This window comes from Dipteris shenzhenensis, chromosome 24 (assembly GCF_047967505.1).
Source record: "Dipteris shenzhenensis isolate YYH24624 ecotype China chromosome 24, Dip_SZ_1.0, whole genome shotgun sequence".
Classification (NCBI taxonomy): Eukaryota; Viridiplantae; Streptophyta; class Polypodiopsida; order Gleicheniales; family Dipteridaceae; genus Dipteris; species Dipteris shenzhenensis.
Genome location: NC_141619.1, coordinates 48411958 through 48433297, shown reverse-complemented (window position 1 = coordinate 48433297; position 21340 = coordinate 48411958). Strand labels below are relative to the sequence as shown.

The window sequence follows — 21340 nt, the reverse complement described above, 5'->3', positions numbered from 1 at the left end:
TATCAGAGTGTTTGTTTGAGCAACATCTGTTGACCCATTAGGAAGGAGGTTCCTGGTTCTAGTGGGAGAAATGACCGAAGTAGGCAAGTTAAAAATCGAGAAGTTCAATGGCAAGAACTACCAACGTTGGAAGATGCAGATTGAGGATTATCTATACTAGAAGGAGCTTTTCTTGCCATTGGGTGGGATCACAAAGAATCCTATAAGTATGTTAGCTAAAAACTAGGAGGTCCTTGACAAAAAGGCATTAGGAGCAATACACCTTTGTTTGGAAGTCTTAGTGGCTTTCGATGTTCTTGAACAAAAGACAACAAAGGACTTGATGAGCACATTGGATACATTGTATGAAAAACCATCAGCTTCCAACAAGGTATTTCTTAAGAAGCATCTATTCAATCTCAAGATATTAGAAGGTGGGTCTACAGCTACTCGTTTGAATCAATTCAATATGAATACAAGCCAACTAAGGTCTATAGGGGTAAACTTTGATGATGAGGTTTGAGCTCCCTTGATTTTGTGCTCATTGCCAGAATGTTGGAATAGCTTAATCATGGCTGTGAATAACTGTGTTTCTAGGTCAAACACTTTAAAGTTTGATGATGTTGTTGGTGTTCTCCTTAGCGAGGTAATGCGATGGAAAAGCATAGGTGAAACATCAGGAAAAGCTTTGACTCTTGAGAATAGGGGAAGACAAAGGGAGAGAGGAAAGAGCCTAGGACATCACATCAAGTCAAGAAGGAGAAAATCCAAATCCAAAGGGAAATTGGAGTGCTGGCATCACGGGGGGTTCACCTAAAAAATTTTAGTGTACCACATGCATTCAAAAGGAGGGGTATTTTAATTGCACTTTTGGGAAAAAATTATTAGGATTACAATAACAAGAGCGGTTTTTAAATTCAAATTTATGAAAAAATATGTTAGTTCATAAGCAAAAAGGGGTGGTTTTATTGGAGGAAAAAAATTAGTTGAGTGGTTTTTTAAATACTCCTTGAACACACGTGATACATAGGGTTTCTTAATGATGCACCCCCTGAGGCTGGCATTATGGGAAGAAAGGACACCTGAAGAAAGACTATTGGTCACGAAGGAAAAAGGAAGGAGATGGACAACAAGAGAATATGCAAGAAGCGAATGTAGTAGGTAGTGTGTTGCAAGATGCATTAATCCTTTCATTGGATACTACCACTAATGCATGGGTAGTGGACTTAGGGGCTTCATTTCATGCTACACCTCATAGGAAATATTTTCAAGACTACGTTCAAAGTGATTTTGGAGTTGTGCATTTAGTAGGGGATGGCGAAGTGTTGAAGGTTGTTGGAAATGGCAAGGTGTTGATGAAATTGAAGAATTGTGATCAATGCTGCTGAAAGAGGTAAGGCATGTTCATGATTTATAAAGAAACTTAATTTTAGCAGGACAATTGGATGATGAATGTTGCACAATCACATTTGCAAGAAATTTGTGGAGGTCACAAAAGGGTCAATGGTAATAGCAAAAGGACCCAAGGTAGGTATGTTGTATTTATGTATCGGTAATGCTTACTCCTCTATTGATTTAACTTCTACAGGAGTAGATACAGCTCTTTGGCATCATAGGCTTGGATACATGAGTGAGAAGGGGATGCAGATTCTTCACTCAAGAAAGCTGTTGCCAGGTTTGAACCAGGTTTATTTATATTTTTGTGAGAACCATGTTTATGGAAAATAGAAGAGAGTCGGATTTCTTAGAGTTGGGAAAGAAAAGAAGAGAGAAAAGTTAAAGCTTGGCATACAGATGTATCAGATCCTACTATATGATGTATCATCTCTTGGTGGTTCTCACTATTATGTTACTTTTATTGACGATGCAACTAGAAAAAATTGGGTTTATTGCATTCAAAGAAAATATGATGTCTTTGAAACTTTTAAGAAATGAAAAGCTTTGGCTGAGAATGAGGTCAAAAAGAGTTGAAGCGTCTTAGTTGTGATGATACAGGTGAATACTGTAACAAAGAGTTTGATAGTTACTATTCACACAATAGAATTTGTAGAGAGAAGACAACTCCAAGAATGCTACAAGAAAATCACGTGTCAAAAAGGATGAACAGAACAATCATGGAGTGTGCAAGGAGCATGAGACTACATGTTGGGCTGCCCTTACAGCTTTGGGCTGAAGCAGTGAACATAGTTGTTTACTTGATAAATAGATCTCCTTCAAGTTCCTTCGATGGTGGCATTCCAAAAGAGGCATGGATAGGTAAAAAGGTTAACTATTCTTTGTGAAGCTTTTGTCCATGTTGATAAGGAATTCAGAATAAAGCTTGATGTAAAATGCAAGAAGTGCATCTTTATTGGATATGGAGGTAGTGAGTTTGGTTATCCTCTATGGGATTATGAAAGTAACAAAATCATTAGGAGCAAAGATGTCATATTCAATGAGAATGTTATATATAAAGATCACTTACAGAAAAGGAAGAAAGAAAATGCATACACAGAATACACAACTCTTCATGAAATCACAAGAGATGAAATTTCAAAGTTTGCAAAAAATGAGAATGAGCAGCAGCAGCAGCAACAAGAACCTCAAATTCCTCTAGGTGCATTTAGAAGGTCTATGAGGGTAAGTAGACCATTTGAGCAATTTTCTCCTCCTTTCAATTATGTTCTTTTGACTGATTCTTGTAAACCAAAAGCGTATAAAGAAGCAATGCAGGTAGAATCCAAAAAGGAGTGGGAGCGAGGCATGGAAGATGAAATCGACACTCTGCGACAAAACCAGACTTGGGATTTGATTTGATTGCCCATGGAAAATTAATAAATGGGTTTACAAGGTGAAGGAAGAAGATGGAGGAAAAAGGAGATACAAGGGAAGGCTTGTTGTAAAGAGATTTGCATAGAAGAAAGATATAAACGTTGATGAAATATTCTCTCCTATTATTAACATGACTTCAATCAGAACTATTCTGAGTCTTGTGGCTGTAGAAGACTTGCATATTGAACAATTAGATGTGAAGACAACTTTTCTTCATGGGGATATATAGGAAGAGATTTATAGGAAGCAGCCATAGGGATATGAGGTCAAAGGAAATGAAGAATTGGTATGCAAGTTAAAGAAAAGTCTACATTGTTCATGATCATGTTATTGTATGTTGATGACATACTTATTATAGGCTCTAACATGCAGGATATAAATGTGCTCAAGAGAAAGTTGGCAAATATGTTTGCAATAAAGGATTTGGATGCTACAAAGCAAATCCTTGGCATGAGAATAACAAGAGATAGGAAAAACCGCCGCAAGTTGACATTTCCATATCCTACCATGGCATAGAGTTACAAAGTTTGCAACAATCAATGAGAAACTCCTTGGAAAATATTTCTTTGGCCCAAGTAATCTTCGGTCTTTCTTAATAAAATATGACAATGTTATTGTAGCAATTGCACCCTTCATAATAAGTAGAGAGAACATGGCAATCACTTCCTTTAGAAGAGAGGATGTAGAGATCCATTTCCCTTCTCCACCCACCCTCTCTAGGTTAGATGGTAACAATGTCATTGGGGGTTGCTAAACTACAAATATTTTGCTTAGATGAATTGGTAGAGGGGGTCATAGAAATCAATACTCCAGGCGGTGAACTTAGCTCTAGTGTCATCACATCTCAACAAAATAAAGTGAGGGACGGAATCAAGCAGTACATGCTTGTTAGTGGAAAGATCTATAATCTCTCTATTGATAGGGTGCATTGTCCACACCTCTAGATCTGGTACCTAGAAGAAGGCCTTTGGAAGTTAGGGCTCCCCATGCTTTGCATGTGATGAATTTAAATGCCAAAATGAAAATCAACCCATAGTAATTGTTGTGCCTTTCATATATGGTGAATCCTGAGCATTGTCCCAACAAAGCTGGTTTTGACGATGAGGATGCAGAGATCTATGATTATTTTGTGATTGGTAGGGTCACATTTAGTAGAAGCAAGAAGCCAATTAGTCTCGGAACATCCAAATACAATCTTCTTCAAGGAATGTAAGGAGGATTATCTCTTGAAGAAGCAAAGCTCCTTGGTTGGGATCATAACAATGACAATGACTACTACCGTGCAAAAATATAATTCATTTAAATAATTCACCTTTTCGGCCACCAGTTGGAAGACTATCTTATTGTATATAGGAAAATTGATGCACAGTTGGGGCTATAGTGCCTTATGGAGATTGGAATTGTGGTTGATGAATCTAAAAGATCAGATAGCCTTCGGAAATATGAACCCTTCATTCAACTTGCCTTCAGAAGGGGAGAAATTTCGGATTTACAAGATAAGATTTTCTCAATGTGGGAGAAAAAGGACAAGAAACATCATTTTGAAGAGCAAAGGGCACAAGATAGATGTCACTATTCAAGAAGGATATGAAGCTACATTATTGGTGCTAAATGAAAGACAGAAAAGATTTGTCATTGGATGAGATGGGAATGGAATTCAACAAGTTCAACTAGCAGAAAACACGAAATCATAGGCCGTAATTACAAATTTCCCCCAAGGTTAATCATTTAATTGGAAATGCAGCTTATGGCCTCGCAGATTTCTGAGCACTTTTCTTCTTGGAAAGTCGTTTACTAGCCCATTCCCCTATACGTAAAGGTCCCAGGTCTCGGCTCAAATCTGAGCCGTTCGATTGGGCCAGATTATTAGAGGGAATCTACCCTCTGCTAACTTTGATGTACAACTGTCAATATGAACTTGACCACGGTTACAAATCTGTCACGAGTTATAGGAATGTAAGATCACTAAGATCTTTCACACACAAGCTCAAGCATTGTGATGTGAACAGTTAGACCGTGTGGCAACCGTCACCTAATCTCCTACATCACGAAGTATTCATTCATATCAATCTAATTCTATTCAAGCATTGAGTACAACTCTGAGTTTCTATATGGTATCAGATGTCAGAGAAGGGCCCAACGTTTTCCGCATTCTGACCTGGGCCTCCTCATCCTCTTGAGAGATGGAGTGACAAATGAGAAAGAGCTCCTGAAACAGCCAAAGTCCCTCAACGAAGGGCTAATTGGAAGAGCAAACAAAGATCTGCTGCCACTCTCCAATGAGAGCGAGGACGATGACAATCGTCAAAGCAACATCCTGCAAAAGCGAGGAGAGAATGAGGGTGAAATGCAGCCTTCCATCAGTGGCACAAATGATCCGCATCAGCCCCACGATGGGCCAACTACATGTGACCAAAGTCACGGCGACGATCTGCAGCCCCAAGCAGACGTACTCACAAGCACAAAATTGGAAGACCTGGATCAAAAAGACCAGGTGCTCAACAAAACATCCGAAGACCTGCAGGGCAACAACTTTGCCTTGAGCGTCAACAACAAACAAGAAGATTACCTCCCGCTCAACAAAGGATCGCTAAACACAGGATTACCTACGAATGGAGAAGAGGTCGATGGATACCTCCATCCAACAAAAGCACAATCAGACCATCCTATCTACGGTAGCTTCTTCCCATTTTCAGATGCAAAATTATGTGGCCTCTCAATCTGTCACGACCAGACGCGTGATTTCATAACTGCCTATCATCAAAAGCATCGGATTAATCCTAAGGTGAAGAAGAAAACATCGCTTCTTCTTTGTTTAACGCTACAAACTCCTTTCCACCCCAATGAGCAAAAGGACCAGTACCGTGATCAACATCGCGACCAAGATCGAGATCACGATGATGACCAAAACGATGATCAATACGATGGGGATTCTAATGCAACACCTTATGACCAAGGCCAAGACACTGCTCACGACGATCCACAAGCCTCATGGGTCAACGATAAAGTTGATCAACCTAACAAAGTTGAGGATGTAGAGGATAGGGATACAAACAATGAACTGGCAGAAGAAGTTGCAGGAAGTGATGCTGATGAAAATGAAACTCCTGAAGACAGAATAGATCAAAGCATCGATCAACTAGAGGCCGATACTACAGACCAAGCCGAATCAGATGCTGAAGATCTAGAAAACGTCCAAGAACATGATTCTCATGGATTTGACAATAATCAAGACCATTTCAATATTGAGCAAGATGACCAATTACATGCAAGCGACAATGAAGGAGATCAAGAACCTACATATCACGATCAGCCCACTACCTTCTTCCCTTTCTCTCGCTTGAGGGGGAGAATCTGTGTACAAGCTCCAAGAAGTCTCCTATGTATCCGGCTCAAAGAAGCAGACAAAAATGATAATGTTACTAATAATTCAAGCAGAATTAGATCCTGGATAGATAGGAACTGCATTACATATTGTATAAATTATAGCATATAGATAGACATGCGAAGCACCACAACACTAGGGGGTGCATCTCTTTACTTTGCACAATAACCTCACTCTATTACTCTTAAAGATCTTACTAATCTTAAGGGGGAGTATAGGAATGTAAGATCACTAAGATCTTTCACACACAAGCTCAAGCATCTTGATGTGAACAGTCACATCCTCTGGAAACCGTCACCTGACTCCTACATCCATATCAATCTAATTCTATTCAAGCATTGAGTACAACTCTGAGTTTCTATACGAGTCATCTAATAGAACCCCTCCTACCAACCGTCCACCCACCGAAAAGTGCTCAGAATCCGACTCGTGGCCGTCGGCAGCTCGTGGGCACTTCCCAACTAAGAACAACCTTAGGAGACAAGTCGTCGGATGCCGGGATGACACGTGCCAAGCGAGTACTCACCTACCTACGTGAGGAAACGACAAGCTCGATATCCTTGAGGCATATATTTGTCTACTCACGCCGTGCCGCCCAAAGCCTACGATGCCGTTCTTGCCATCCTTATGCACCATCCACACAACAATACAAATTCCCAACAAGACGCCTCCCGGAATCAGGCCTTCCTGGACTGCCAAGATGCCTTGCGCCTTTGTCTCCTCACGCTTTATCCCAGCAGCACAGAGCCGCATCCCTGCTACAATCCACAGTCGTCGCTCCAGCACCTTACCCAGTACCCTGCACTGCCCTTTGTCGTTCTGAATTTGTATGGGCGTGAGCTCTACATACGCACGTACCCTCAGCGTGCTGCTGCTTCCTTTGTAACGCTGCATCCTTCTCGCCTTCTGTAAAATGAGCAACCTTGGACAGGTTTTCACCTTCTCTAACAAGGAAGTTTGTCTTGCTTCCTATCCCAAGGGATGGGTTAAGCCTAGCGATATGGAAGTAAAGGAATATGAGACGACGTTCACCATCTGGGATGGATCTGCGGATGTGCTTCTCAAGACTTTGTGGGTATCTTTGGACCCGTATCTCCGATTGAGAATGCTTAAAAGCGCTGATGGCCTGTTCTTCAACACATTCCAGCTGGGACAGGTATGCTAGTAACTTAACACATATAAAGTTGTTGATAAAATGAAGCGCTAAGGAGCAAATATAAGTTATTTGGATTGAGCCTTATATGTATGGTGCGCGGTCAGCCAATTTCAACAGCGACGCTGTCGAGGGTCATAGCATCTGGCAATGCGAGTCTGAAGGTTGGAGATCTTGTAGTTGGCATACTGGATGTTGCAGCATACATCTTGGTTACGGGCGGAGAAGGGCTTCAAAAGGTTGATGTGCCCGGGGTGCCAGAATCTTATCATCTTGGAATCTTGGGTAACTTCAAGATACTTGCTAATTTCTTGTTCCTGGTGTGGATCATTGCAGATCAATTATCTTATAGGTCTTTGTGCATTTTTGATAGAGTTTTCTAGGGTGGATCAAGTGGTCCTTATTGCAGATCAATACATACGTTTTTTTGTGCATATACTTGATAAAAACTTTGGCTTTGAGGAACGTGTAGGTCTTACAATAAATGGGATGCGGATTGTCCAGGCTTACCAGGGTTCACTGCTTGGGTGGGCCTGAACTTAATTGGCCAAATGAAGAAAGGAGATGAGGTCTATATCTCGGCTGCTGCAGGTGCTGTGGGGATTGTAGCTGGGCAGTTAGCAAGATTGAAAGGCTGTCGAGTTGTAGGTAGTGCGGGCAGCGATGAAAAGGTTCGTTGTATTTAGTGGAAGTTCCTGTGATGGATACTAGAGCAGGTGTATGATTTGTTTGTTCTTAAGCTAGCATTGCGAAATCCCAACTGTACGGTCCACCTACTTCTTATAATTTACTTCTCTCATTTGCAGGTGAGGTTGCTTAAGGAGGAATTTGGTTATGACGCTGCTTTCAATTACAAGGTCGAGACCGATTGGGACGCTGCTTTAAGCCAGTATGCATCCCACTGTTTGTTTTAGTACATTTAGTAGACCGTCAGAAGCTACTTTGAAATCTTGACTATACACAACGCCCCACAAACAGGCATCTCTTGCTTTGCCTGGAAATGGGGAAGCCAATGTTAAACGTATGGCAGGAGCTGAAAAAGTTTAAGAACTGTTAGGTTTCTGTTTTCCAAGTCTTGGATCAAAGTCAAGAGTGCCTAATAAGAAGAACTGCTGGCAGGTATTGTCCTAATGGCATCGATGTCTACTTTGAAAATGTGGGGGGAAACATGCTGGAGGCAGTGCTACAGCACATCAATAAGAACGGACGGATTCCTGTCTGCGGAATGGTTTCTGAGTATAACCAGGTAAGACGATGTCCTCTGTCTAATGCGAAAGTCACTGACCTAGAATGCAGCTGCAACTTCTCGGCAACTACATATACCACTGTTCAGGTACCTCAGAGGTTTCTTTTCTAAACTTGATCGTGATTCAGAACTGGACGGAGCGAGGGGGAGTTCGCAACCTGTTGAACATCGTAGGCAATTGCGTGAAGATGGAGGGATTCTTGACTCTAAATCACATTGCAAGTTGGCCTGAGTTTGCGGAGGAAGTGGGCAACTACATTCGCCAAGGACAGATGAGATACAGGGAGAATGTATACAAGGGTTTGGAAAGCTTTCCATCAGCCTTTGTGGGTCTCTTCAGTGGTGAAAGCATTGGCAAAGCTCTCATCCAACTCGAGGATATCTGATCATGAGATTTGACTTCAGAAGCCACTCGTCCACCATCCATAGCCATTCATAAAGTTTGTCTCTAACCCCGTGGCATGCCTACGGGACTCGATTGACAAGAATCAGAAGTCAAGCAGCTTGAAGCACCCAGTAAATGGCCTTTAGATTGTAAGCTGCATGTACATCACAAGTTCGATGCACAAACTTGCGTATGGAGAGAACCTTTCGAAATACAACCTTTCAATCAAAACTAGCAAGCCGAGAGGGACGTAATTTGTGTAATAGAACCATGAATTGTATCCACCAATCGAATATCAAGAGAGCTTCCGTGAAAGATTGATTCAGGATCCTTTCCCAAAATTGTAAGCTTTCATTAAAGATGATGTAGATTGCAAGTTCAAACTTTTTGAAGTTGGGCATTTTACTTATCCCAACATATCATTGAAATTGGAATTGGTTCCACACTCATTGTCAATGTAGTGATTCCTCTAACTCGATAACCTAAATAAGTGCAAATGCAATGAATCCAAGGATCCAATCCACCACTCAAAGTATAAATCTAAATACTCATGTAAATCCAAACATTCTCTCAAAGTGAGCATCACCTTGCTTGAACTACTTGGGCAATCTATCATCTAGCCTCTCCTAAAACCAAGGATGTCTTTCAGCATGTACCATTTATTTCCAAAACTAATCATACCTTAAATTCTAGGTGATAAGTAAATATATATGAGAGAGAGAGAGTTTGCACATATCCACAACAATAAGAAAGCAATGAAGGATAGTACTTGACCTTAAAAGAGCTACTTAGTGGATGGTGCTCAATTTCCTATCCATCTAGTCTCCATTCTTTATCCTTTCCTATGTTCCCAAATCTTTAATCTACTTGTACTCATGCAAAGCTACTTGCTCAACAACCTCCCTCGTATTAATGAACTGCCAAAATTATGTGCACAAGTCTCTTAAATCAACACTAAGCCCGCCTACAAGCCATACTTCCCTTGAGAGCCTTCCAGCTTGCTCCAATACTTGTTTGAAAAACACAACTCAATCAAAAAAGTGACATTAAATTTCAAATGTGATTGCTTGTATGCAAAATAGCTCTATCAAAATAACAATTTAAAAAATTGAAGCTTCTACAAAACTTACCTTGCAATCAAGTGCTAGTAATGGTAGGTAGCATTGTTAATAGCAATAGAAAAGTGTTGGCCACAGTCTTGGGTGCTAGTTAGGATTGTTAGCACTAATTACTATTACTAGCCCAATCATTAACAATGCTTGTAACAATAATATTAACTAGCACTACTGTAGAAACGAGAAATAGAAGCGCTTCATGGATAGGAAGGAGCTCACAACATGGGAGAGAGAGAGAGAGAGAGAGAGAGAGAGAGAGAGAGAGAGAGAGAGAACGGAGGACCACACAGTAGGAGTCAACAAATAAGAGATAGTATTGACTATCACCTTCACAAAATGGAAGGCCAGATTGATCCACACAATACAAGGATGTGACTACCCATTAAGTAGGCAACCAAGTCCTCATCACCTTATCCAAATCCTATCTAATATCTACATCCTTGAATCATGTAAGTGTGGATTTTTCACCCCTCTAAGCATGCTGATGTACAAATCTCAACACTCCCCTCAAAATGAAACAGGTAGAGTATTGCACAATCATTAGGTGATATAAAATGGGAGAAGCCTTTACAGACTTATAAAAAGGTTTTTTATAGACATGGTGTTAATTCAACAACACGCTGTGGTGTGGTCTCAGCGGTGACTCATGTGTTGTGGGGTAGTTCAAGATATGCCGACGAAGCTTCCACTCCCGTCTACTCCTTATGGAAGCAATGCATAGCACGAACCGTCTGCAAGTGTCACTCAAGCAGCCTTCGGATTATTGCAATGTGGTTTCACGTGAGAAAGAGGGGAAGGAAAGAGGGGAGGGAGAGGGAGAAGGAGGGAGAAGGGAGGAGGAGGAAGGGAAGAAGGAGAAGGGAGTGAAGGGGGGTAGAGTGACAACCACAAGGGCACTACAATGGAAATAAGAGAACACCCAAAACACTCTCTTGGAAGAGAAGAGGGAGCTTGTATTCAAACTTGTGCAAACAACAATGAAGACCAAAGTCAACCCTTTGGCCTTTTATACATGTCACCTTTTGAGCACCTTTTGAAGGGAGGGTCAACCCTTTTCCTTTTTAGCACTCTCCCTCACTTTACAACCATGGGCTCTTGGGCTCGTAGGGTGCCAAGGCATATTGCTATTCTTACCGACTCTCCCTATTAGCAGAAATAGCGCTTGTGTTAACCATATTAAAATGCTTGGGACAAACCTGGTATTAGGAGGTGGTCCTAACCGGTTCCCAAATAGTGCTTGTGTTAGCCTCACCACTCCTAGGCTCAGGTGCAATTTTTCTAAGCGGTGTTTGGGGTTCGAACCTCATGAATGCGGCTCAAAACCTGGAGTGACGAGGCTAGGCTTCCGTGAGACACTGAAAGGTAATCCTGAATGTTGCTGGGAAGCCTTTTCTTCGGAATATTTGGGGAACAAACCCCCTGAGTTTGAGTTGTATTTCCTTAGGCCTATTTTTGTTGGTGTCGTTATTTCCTGTGGATGTGGAGCTGAACAGTGCAAGGCGCATGCACTCTTCGTGGCCCAGAACTGTGCATTTCCTTGTTCCTACACCTCCTTGTTCCGGGCAGGGGCAGCTGGAACATACAACCTGTGCACGTTGCAAGGAATCTTTAGAGTGGGTTTTGGGTATTTGGGGATAAAACTCCTTGAGTTTGAGCTATACTCCTTCCATGTGTACATTGCTTGCAATCATTGACCTTGGTGTATTTGGGTATCAGACTCCCTTGAGCTTGTCCTGTTGGAGTAGAGCATTTGGCTTGGTCACTTTTACTCATTGATTACCCTGCATTTGGTGGTTGTACTCTGTGGACGTTAACATGCCCCCTTTCCTATTGCTGATCCATCCTCGAGTCAGCCACGCTGGAGGAGGGTGGTGGAGAGGATTGACTACGGGATGGCATAGTGATCCAGCTGTCTAGACGTGAGGTGAGCGAGGTAAGAGCAGTACCTCCAAAAATGGGTGGCATGCATATCCTCGTAAGTGCAGAGGTGATGCTTGTGGAGATTGCGGATGCGGAGGTAGAGGCGGAGGTCCTAGAACTGAGTTGGACCAAGATCGACGTTGAAGATAATCTGGTTGGTCAGATTGTGAATGCGGTCATCGATGGGGCCACTATGAGCAAGAAGATCATGGAGGAGTAAGAGGATGAGGCGATTGAAGTGGACAACGGTGACGACGGCTGGATCTGGGACTGAGCCATAGGTGTTGTTGAATGACTGGAGGCAAAAGAAAAAACCCTCCCGTGTCATTTCTTTTGAAAAGTTGTACTTAGGAAAATTGTACAACACATTGGGGTCCTGTTGCTGGAGAGCTCGAAAGGCGGCCCAAGTCCAATGTCGTTCCATAGGCATGTAGATTGGGTACTCTACAATCGATGGGTGCACTGCGGTAGTAGCGCCAAAATTTCTGTAGCTTAAAAAATGGGAGTTGCCAATTTGGTTATAGATCGGCATCTGCAGCAATCGTCGGGATGGGGGCAAGGTTGTATCCTCCTCTAGTGCGCTTGAGATGCATACCGTGCTAGTCGTCGAATGACTATGCTATGAACTGTGTGAGAGGGCACACCTCTAGAATTTCATAGAGATGGAGTTGGAGCCATTGAGTTCGTGCTTCCAATGGTGCATGAACACACTATCCGATAACTCTTGGAAGGAATGTAAGTTTGGATGCCAATGAACATCTTTAGGAGGAGACCTTGGCAGGGATGGCAGAGGTTCATCATCGGCAAGTGGCATGGGCTTTGTCCCTTGGGGGCCTACAGGAGTCACGATGTCGGTGCTTTGTACAAAATGTGCTACTTTGAGCAACGTGTTGAATGTCTCATCAGGGAGGTCGATTGGAGTGTTGGAGGTGATGGATTGGCAGGGTCCGTGCTATGCAGTGGTGGTGTTGGAGCATTGGACAAGTACTTAGGCAGTGTTGTCTAAGGGAGAGGAGGTTGGGAAGCTAGTTAGGTGGGTTGGGCAGGATCTAGTGGAGGCGGTAATGGAATATCTTGAGGGGGGGGGGGTGGTATGAAAGAGGGTGATTGCATTTTCTTCCTCATCCTCGGTTATTTCCTCAGGATATGCTACATGAATTGTTTCAAATTTGCTCACCAAGGACTTAAGTGAGTCTTGGAGAGCTTGTAGCACCCGATTAAAGAGTATTATTATTCCGAGGGTTTGGTAGGCCGCAAGGTGTCCTTAAGCTTGGACTGATGAGGCTCAGCCGTAGGTCTACATCCAAGTGATGTCTGCATGTAGACTTTTGGGAGTGCAGATCCATGGCATGAGATCCTTGGGCTTTGTTGCATCACTTCATCGTCCACAAGATAATTAAGGGACTCAATGATGACATGGCACCAGCCTTGAAAATTAAGAAGAATGGGATGGGCGGATAGGGTTTGGAGATCGAAGGGGTGAAGAAGAGATAGGGAGGTGGGCTGAAGGTCAAGAGAAAAATAGTCATCGAATGACTACGCTATGAACTGTGTGAGAGGGCACACCTCCAGAATTTCATAGAGATGGAGGTTGGAGCCCTCAAGCTGGTGCTTCCCATGGTGCATGAGCGCACTATTCGATAACTCTTGGAAGGACTGTAAGTATGGACGCCAATGAACATCTTCAGGAGGCGACCTTGGCGGGGATGGCGGAGCTTCGTCATCGGTCTTCGTCATCGGTAAGTGGCATGGGCTCTCTCTCTGGGGGGGCTGCAGGAGCTACGGCATCGGTGCTTTGTACAAAATGTGCTACTTTGAGCAGCATGTTGAATGCCTCATCGGGGAGGTCAACCGGAGCATTGGAGGTGATGGATTGGGAGGGTTCGTGCTGTGCGGTGGTGGTGTTGGAGGCATTGGACGAGTAGTCAGGCAGTGTTGTCCGAGGGAGAGGAGGTTGGGAAGCTTGTTAGGTGGGTTGGGTGGGATCTAGCAGAGGCGGTAATGGAATATCTTGAGGGGGGGTGGTGGTATGAAAGAGGGTGATTGCATTTTGTTCCTCGTCCTCAGTTATTTCCTCAGGGTTCAAAATTGTTCACCAAGGACTCAAGTGAGTCTTGGAGAGCTTGTAGCACTCGATTAAAGAGTATTATTATTTTGAGGGGTTGGTAGGTGGTGGACTGGTGGTAGGCCGCAAGGTGTCCTTGAGCTTGGACTGCTGAGGCTCGGCTGTAGGTTTGCATCCAAGTGATGTCTGCATGTAGACTTTCAGGAGTGCAGATCCAAGGCGTGATATCCTCAGGCTTTGCGAGTTGCATCACTTCATCCGCAGGATAATTAAGGGACTCAGTGATGACGCGGCACCAACCTTGAAAATTAAGAAGAATGGGATGGGCGGATAGGGTTTGGAGATCGGAGGAACAAAGAAGAGATAGGGAGGTGGGCTAAAGGTCAAGAGAAAAATAAGACATGGCTAAAATGAGGCGGTAGTGGTCGGGGTTACGATGGAGAATAGTTTGAAGGGCGTTAGGCGGTAGTGGAGTAGCGAGGTCTAGGTGGAAGGTAAGGTTTTGTGCGCGGAGTGCATCGAAGTGCATTTTGCATGGTTTGGGTGATGGTGCATGGTGCAAGTGTATACGTGACTAACTATGTAGACACCTCCAGGTACATTCTAAACTCCTGCTACTCGTGGTCTTCCAACCTTGACTCCTCCGAGTGGCCAATGGCATGCTGTCTTTCGATTTCTTCTTGGAGAGAGACCATGAGGGTCCTCTCTTGTGCCAGGAGATCCTGTAGGGTGCGGATCTATTGGTCATGGATCTCCTATGTGCAGGCATACTGCTACTCTACCTGTGCTTGGTTGCTACTCTAGCGTCATGTGTAGGGCGAATTGTGCCTTTTCCACTTGTTCCATAAGCGTATGGACCAAGGATTCACTGGTGGCGAGGTCATCTTTGACTTTTGTCAGAGAGCTCAAGCTCTTCCACCTTAGCCCGGTATTCATTGGCTCGATGTAGTGCAGCATGGCTGATTGCTTGAGCTCCGATCATTGTCGCCTGGCTTTCATGTGTCAAGAGTTGGCCTTGAATGAGATTGGAGGAGAGTTGCAAGGCTTGCTCTTGCCTCCTCTGTAAGATCGTGTGGGCAACTTGTGGCAGTTGTGCCATGGCTTCAAGGAGATTCATCTCCATGATGTCGACACGTGATAAATGTTCTACCATCATGTGGCTATAGCCTCCCGTTGCCCTGTACTGGGGCACGCTACAAAATTGTATAGCCTCTGCTAGGCCTGCCCATGGCATGGAAGAGGTGCTGGTGGCAAAGGATGTCTCTTGAGGGGTGGTGGAGATTGAGATAAAGGGTGCAGTGGGGGTTGTCAGCGTAGTTTCGGCTCCTGTATTGCCGAACGCTCTACCTCAGGCTTGTGGATGCAACCTCTGCACTTGTGGCGGTCATAGTGATAGACCGTCTTTAGGGAGTCGAGGTTCTTCTTTTGCTTGGAATATTTTTTTGCCACCACTGGCAGGGCTTGCACGATGTCTTGATTGATATGGTAGTGGTGGGGATTGGCGGTTGCATCACGCAGGACACCTATGTGGGTGTTGCTGTTGTATGTCTTGAGTAATTCCACCAGTAGCGTCATCTCCAGGTGGCATGGGAAACAGGCTGCTACTCTTCCCAAGCCTACGAAGAGTAGCGACATATGCTGCTACAGTGTGGTAGTGGAGGGTGTAGTCCCGATCCTCTAAAGCAAAGCGCGAGTGGATCACACAAGCATTTAGCTCTTTGAGCCATGCTTCTCCCAATGGCAAGTGTGCTTGTGAATGCACTATCTTGTACTCACTTGTGGTTGGTGTCGGGGTGCGCTTTCGTGTTTTCATCGGGGGCATGCCTACTGTAGGAGCTAGGACTCTTCTTGGACAGCCTGTCTAGTGGAGGTGCCTTTGTCTTGTAAGTCCTCCATGGGTATTTCAGCCGGCATTCAAATTGTGGCCAAGGGAGTGCTCTGAGAATCTAATGGGCCAGGGGCCTTTGGAATAGGGCGAGGATGGTGACCCAGGTGAGCCTCGAATTTGAAAAAGTCATGTTCAGATTCCATCGTAAATAGGAGGGGGAGTTGCATGATGAGGGAATCGGTGGATGAGGAAGAACAGGAGGACATCAATTTGCTGGTGAGGATGTAAAAGAAGTGGGTAGGGAACTGTCATATTTTTTGAGTAAAATTTGGCAAAGTTTTGCTGAAACAGCTATGGCGACGACCCTGCATGGATAGGCCTACTTTTATATATTTCTATCCCCCCGATCGGCAGGATATTGGTATCGCGAGACAATTGGTGCTGATGATTTCGATGGCGATGGTCGGTGTGGAGTATCTTAGGCCACGGCCGGTGTGGTACTCAAATGGTGACAGGGTGGTGCTATTTTGGATGGGGACGACTCGACGGGGATCGTGATCGTGACAGTTGGCAGCGAACCTTTTGACGACGGTCGGTGGGGAACGTTTTGGTGACAGTCGATGGTGAGACGATGATCGGTGGTGAATGTTTCGGCGACGGTCGGTGATGAGCATTTCGGCGTCGGTCAGTGGCATAGTGACTATGTGAAAATAGGGAAAAAAGAGAACAAAGGAGGAGTGGGGTGGGGGAAACGTGGACGAAGTGGAGTGCACTTGTGTGGTGCAATGTGATAGTGAGGTTAGCATGCAAGAACATAAGCACTTGTAAAAATGCAAGAATAGACTCTAATCACCTAGACTTGCTGACCATGTGTGCATGTGTCGTATGTTCTGAAGGGACTAGTGGGCTATAGGTGCGTCGGGTGAGATGCCTACCATACTGACTCACCTAGACCTAGACGTGATGATTATGATGTTCATCTGTTGGTTGCATCTGTTCAGTCATTGCCTTAAACAGGGTCGTTTGTCTACATTGTCGGATCTTAGCATTATGGGCTTTGGCTTCCTCGATGACCTGGCGCTTCATCCTGGCGACCTCTGCCTTGAGTTCTTTTTCTCTATGCATGGCTTGAAGGGTGGAGATAGTGAGTGGTCCATAGTATCTTTTCAATTTACTTCCGTTTAGGTAGCCATCCATTTCTATTCCATCAAGGGTGGCTATTCGGCATAACCCCTGGGGAGTGATCTCAAATGACATGGTAAGGACCCATACCTTGGTACTTAACCTTACGTTTGGTGTTGCGGGCACTGTACAAGCGTGCCAAGTCTCCTTCTGCCAAGTCCTTGTTCTTGAGGTTGCGATCGAACCAATTTTTACGATGGGCCTTTTCTACTTGGAGAGCGTAGGCTACTCGCAACAACCTTGTCTCTTCTAGCTTTTCGAGGTCGACTAGCCTCTCAGCTAGCGCATTTTTCGTGAGTCTTTCCTTTATGGCAAGATGGAGGCTAGGCACTACATACTCCATTCGCATTATTGCCTCTACCCCAAAGGCTAACTTGAAGGGGGTACAATGTGTTGCCACCTTGTAGGAGGTCCTATAGGCCCATAACGCTGCTATGAGTTTATGCACCTAGACAATATGACTAGCTTCTACTGTACATGTGATAATCTTACAACAAGTTTTGTTGGAGCTTTCGGCCAAGCCATTTGCTCTAGGGTAATATGGCATTGACTTCCTATTAAATGATCATGAACTCGCTTGTCAGGATTGCTATGGTTTCATTGATGAAGTGAGTTCCTCGATTGCTGACTTACTCCAATGGGCATCCAAACCGCATGACGACTTGTTCATATAAGAACTTGGCAGTGGATTTTGCATCAGCCTTTATCGTGGCTTCCTTCTACCCACTTGGTGAAGAAGTCGGTGGCTAGGATGATGTATCATGCCCCGGTCCCCTTAGTGTGAAGATGGTGGGAGAGAAGGAAGGAGTCTCACTTGCGGCTTTCTCACATACACAATGGGGGAATACACACAAAGGTGGAGGCTGAAAACAGTTTTCCTCTTCTTAGTTGTGAAAAGCCAAAATAACTCTAGTATAAAGAAATAGAAGAACCCTATATGTGGGTCTCAAACCAAACTCAGCTAACTAAGGTGGCATACTAACTGAGCCACAAACTAGAGTACATAAGGATAGCTGTCATCTAGCTATTACTCATGGGCAGTGTACCAACCGCATCTGCAGCTAACAAGTTGGTGACATAAGTGCACAACAGTCACCCTAGCATATCACGAGTGGAGCTCGATATCTCAACACTCCCTCTCGAGCTCAATCCCATTCCTGCACATGAAGTAGGTCTCTAAACTTGCGTAGCTTCTCTGCGCCCAATGCCTTCGTGAATATGTCAGCTACCTGATCCTCTGTGTTCACATAAACTAGATCAATAAGACCTAGTAAAACCTTCTCCCGCACATAGTGATAATGCACCTCAATGTGCTTTGTTCTAGCATGATAGACTGGGTTATTTGCCAAGTGTATACTGCTCATGTTATCACAATAAATGACGATTCGCCCATCTATAGACTGATGCGTATCATAAAGTAGCTTATGCAACCAAGCTACCTCACATGCAGCCATTGTTGCACCCCTGTACTCAGCCTCTGTGCTCGACAAGGCAATTGTAGGCTGTTTCTTGCTGCTCCAAGTGATTGCAACACTCCCAAAAGAGAACACATATCCACTGATAGATTGTCTATTAGAAATACTACCAGCCCAATCAGCATCAGTGTATCCATGCAACTGTATGTGAACCCCAGCCTCATAAAATAGTCCATACTGCAATGTGGACTTCACATGCCTGAGTATGCATCTAGCCGCATCCAAATGCAGTTTCCTTGGAGCCTGGATAAACTGACTTACCAATCCAATAGCATAGCTCAAATCTAGCTTGGTAATAGTCATATAAATCAAACTTCCTTCTATGCGTCTGTACATAGTAGGGTCTTCCAGAAGCTCACCTGCATCTGCGCTCAGCTTCACATTCTACTCCAAAGAAACTGAAATAGGCTTACAACTTGTCATCCCATATTTGGACAGCATGTCCAATTCATACTGCCTCTGCAAGAACCGTATCCCACTTGGTGATCTAATCACCTCAATGCCCAAGAAATAACGTAGCTCTGCCAAATCCTTCATCTCAAACTTTTGCTTCAATAGCATTTTCACATGAAGGATATCTTCATCACTATTACCTGTGATGATCAAATCATCAACATAAATGACAAGTACCATAATACCTTTCTCTATTTTTCTCACATAAAGTGAGACATCTGCCTTGGAAATCTGAAAGCCAATAGTGACAAGATACTGTCCTATCTTGTCAGACCATGCTCTAGGTGCTTGCTTCAAGCCATACAAGGCTTTCTTCAACCTGCAAACAAACTCAGGATGAACAGCATGAACATAACCTAGTGGCTGCTCCATAAAGACCTCTTCTTGCAAACCACCATGCAAGAGGCATTCTTTACATCCATCTGATGTAAAGACCATCCCTTTGATGCAGCCATAGCAATGACTGCGCTTACGGATGCCATCCTTACAACCGGGCTTAATGTTTCTTCATAATCAATGCCATATGTTTGTGCATACCCCTTGACAACTAATCTTGCCTTGTATCTGTTCACAGAACCATCTGCATTGTGCTTCACCTTATAAACCCACTTACAGCCAATTGCATTCTTGTTTTTAGGCAAAGGCACCAATTCCCATGTAGCATTTGCTTCCAAGGCATCCATTTCTTCATCCATGGCTTTCTCCCATTTTTCTTTTCCCATGGCTTGCTCAAAAGAAGTGGGTTCTGGTTCCTATATCACTTTGACCATATAGGCATAGTGAATGGCTGTAAATCCATCATATTTCAGCCCATCCACAGGATACCTAGCTCTGGTAGACCTGTGCAAAATAGGCTCACTTCCAGGTGCTCTCAAAACATCCCTGGTCTTCCTTACTCTAGGTGTAACAATAGAAGGAATACTCAGGTGCATCAAACCACATGACAGGTCATGCAGAATGGATGCAGGATGCAAGGAAAATGGAAAGACCAAGATTTATGGAGACTGGTGATGATACTGCACATCCTATTATGCAGATTGGTAAAATTCCTTTGTCTATGCAGGATGGGAAAAAGAAATACCTGTCTGATGTATTTCATGTCCCAAATATCACCAAGAACCTGGTTTCTGTTGGTCAAATGGTTGAGCAGGGCTTGTAGGTCAGATTTAATCCTCATGGATGCTTTGTTGAGGATATGAAAAATAATGGTCGCTTGATAGCAAAAGGAAAGAAGAAGGGCAGGATGTTTACATTGGATGCGAATATGCCTGAATTGAGTGCAGCAATGTTTGCACATGGGAGGGGTGTAGTTGCATATATTGATATCTGGCATAAACGCATTCGTCATGTTAATGTACATCAACTTAAATCAATGCAAGCCCAAAATATTGTTGCAGGATTGCCTAAATTCAAGGTTGTAGAAATGCGTAAGGTATGTGAAGCTTGTCAATTTGGAAAACAGGCAAGGAAACCATTTCCTAGACATGTTCAAGAGAGTAAGAAGCCATTGCAATTGATCCACTCTGATGTGTGGACTACTAAAGCTGCATCTATTGGAGGAAGTCATTATTTTGTCACTTTTATTGATGACTACAGCAGAAAAGTTTGGGTGTATTTTATGAAAAAGAAAAGTGAAGTGTTTGGGCATTTCAAAGCTTTTAAAGCTATGGTTGAAAAAGAAATAGGCCTGTAAATAAAATGCTTAAGGTCAGATGGAGGGGGAGAGTACCTCTCAAATGAGTTTGCAAGGTTCCTACAGGAGCATGGCATAAAGCAGCAATATTCATGCAGTCATACCCCATAGCGAAATGGACTTGCAGAAAGGAAAAACAGGAATATTGGAGAGGTATCTCAGGCCATGCTAAATGAGAAAGACCTACCAGATTAATATTGGGATGAAGCAGTTGCTATAGCAGTTTACATAATGAACAAGACTCCCACTATAGCAATACATGGCATGACGCCAGAGGAGATGTATACTGGTAGGAAACCAGATATTTCTCATTTGAAAATTTTTGGTTGCATTGCCTATGTTCATGTGCCAGATGAGTTGAGGTCCAAGTTGGATCCGAAAGCTGAGTTTCTTTTGAAGTTCCTCCTGAAGAAGATGCACCACCATTTCTCTGCTCCTCAGAAATTAGAAGAGCAATCAACTCCTCAAAATCAGGAAAATTCTCATGGACGGAAGTGCATCTTTATTGGTTATTCTCTATAGCAGAAAGGGTATAGATGCTATAACCCTTCTACTCGTAAGTTTACAGTGAGCATAGATGTTGTTTTTGATGAGATGAGCAGTTGGTATAAACCAGTAAATCTGATTGATGATGTAGATGCACAAAATGG

General features: G+C 43.6%; 1 protein-coding gene across 1 annotated transcript; it reads left to right on the top strand.

The window, feature by feature from the left end:
* The first annotated feature begins 7088 nt into the window (after window positions 1–7088).
* Window positions 7089–9188, top strand: LOC147886703 (2-alkenal reductase (NADP(+)-dependent)-like). Its single transcript, XM_087395305.1, has 6 exons — window positions 7089–7331; window positions 7436–7613; window positions 7833–7999; window positions 8135–8217; window positions 8448–8574; window positions 8703–9188. Exons 1-6 carry the CDS (start codon window positions 7089–7091, stop codon window positions 8958–8960), a joined length of 1056 nt encoding a protein of 351 aa, XP_087251431.1. The 3' UTR covers window positions 8961–9188.
* Window positions 9189–21340: the final 12152 nt, after the last annotated feature.

Excerpts from the sequence above, each read along its gene's own strand:
- LOC147886703 (XM_087395305.1), top strand. The coding sequence starts at position 7,089 with ATGAGCAACCTTGGACAGGTTTTCACCTTCTCTAACAAGGAAGTTTGT. Across the intron at positions 7,332-7,435 it reads ACACATTCCAGCTGGGACAG|CCAATTTCAACAGCGACGCT; the intron begins GTATGCTAGTAA and ends GTGCGCGGTCAG. Across the intron at positions 8,575-8,702 it reads TGGTTTCTGAGTATAACCAG|AACTGGACGGAGCGAGGGGG; the intron begins GTAAGACGATGT and ends ATCGTGATTCAG.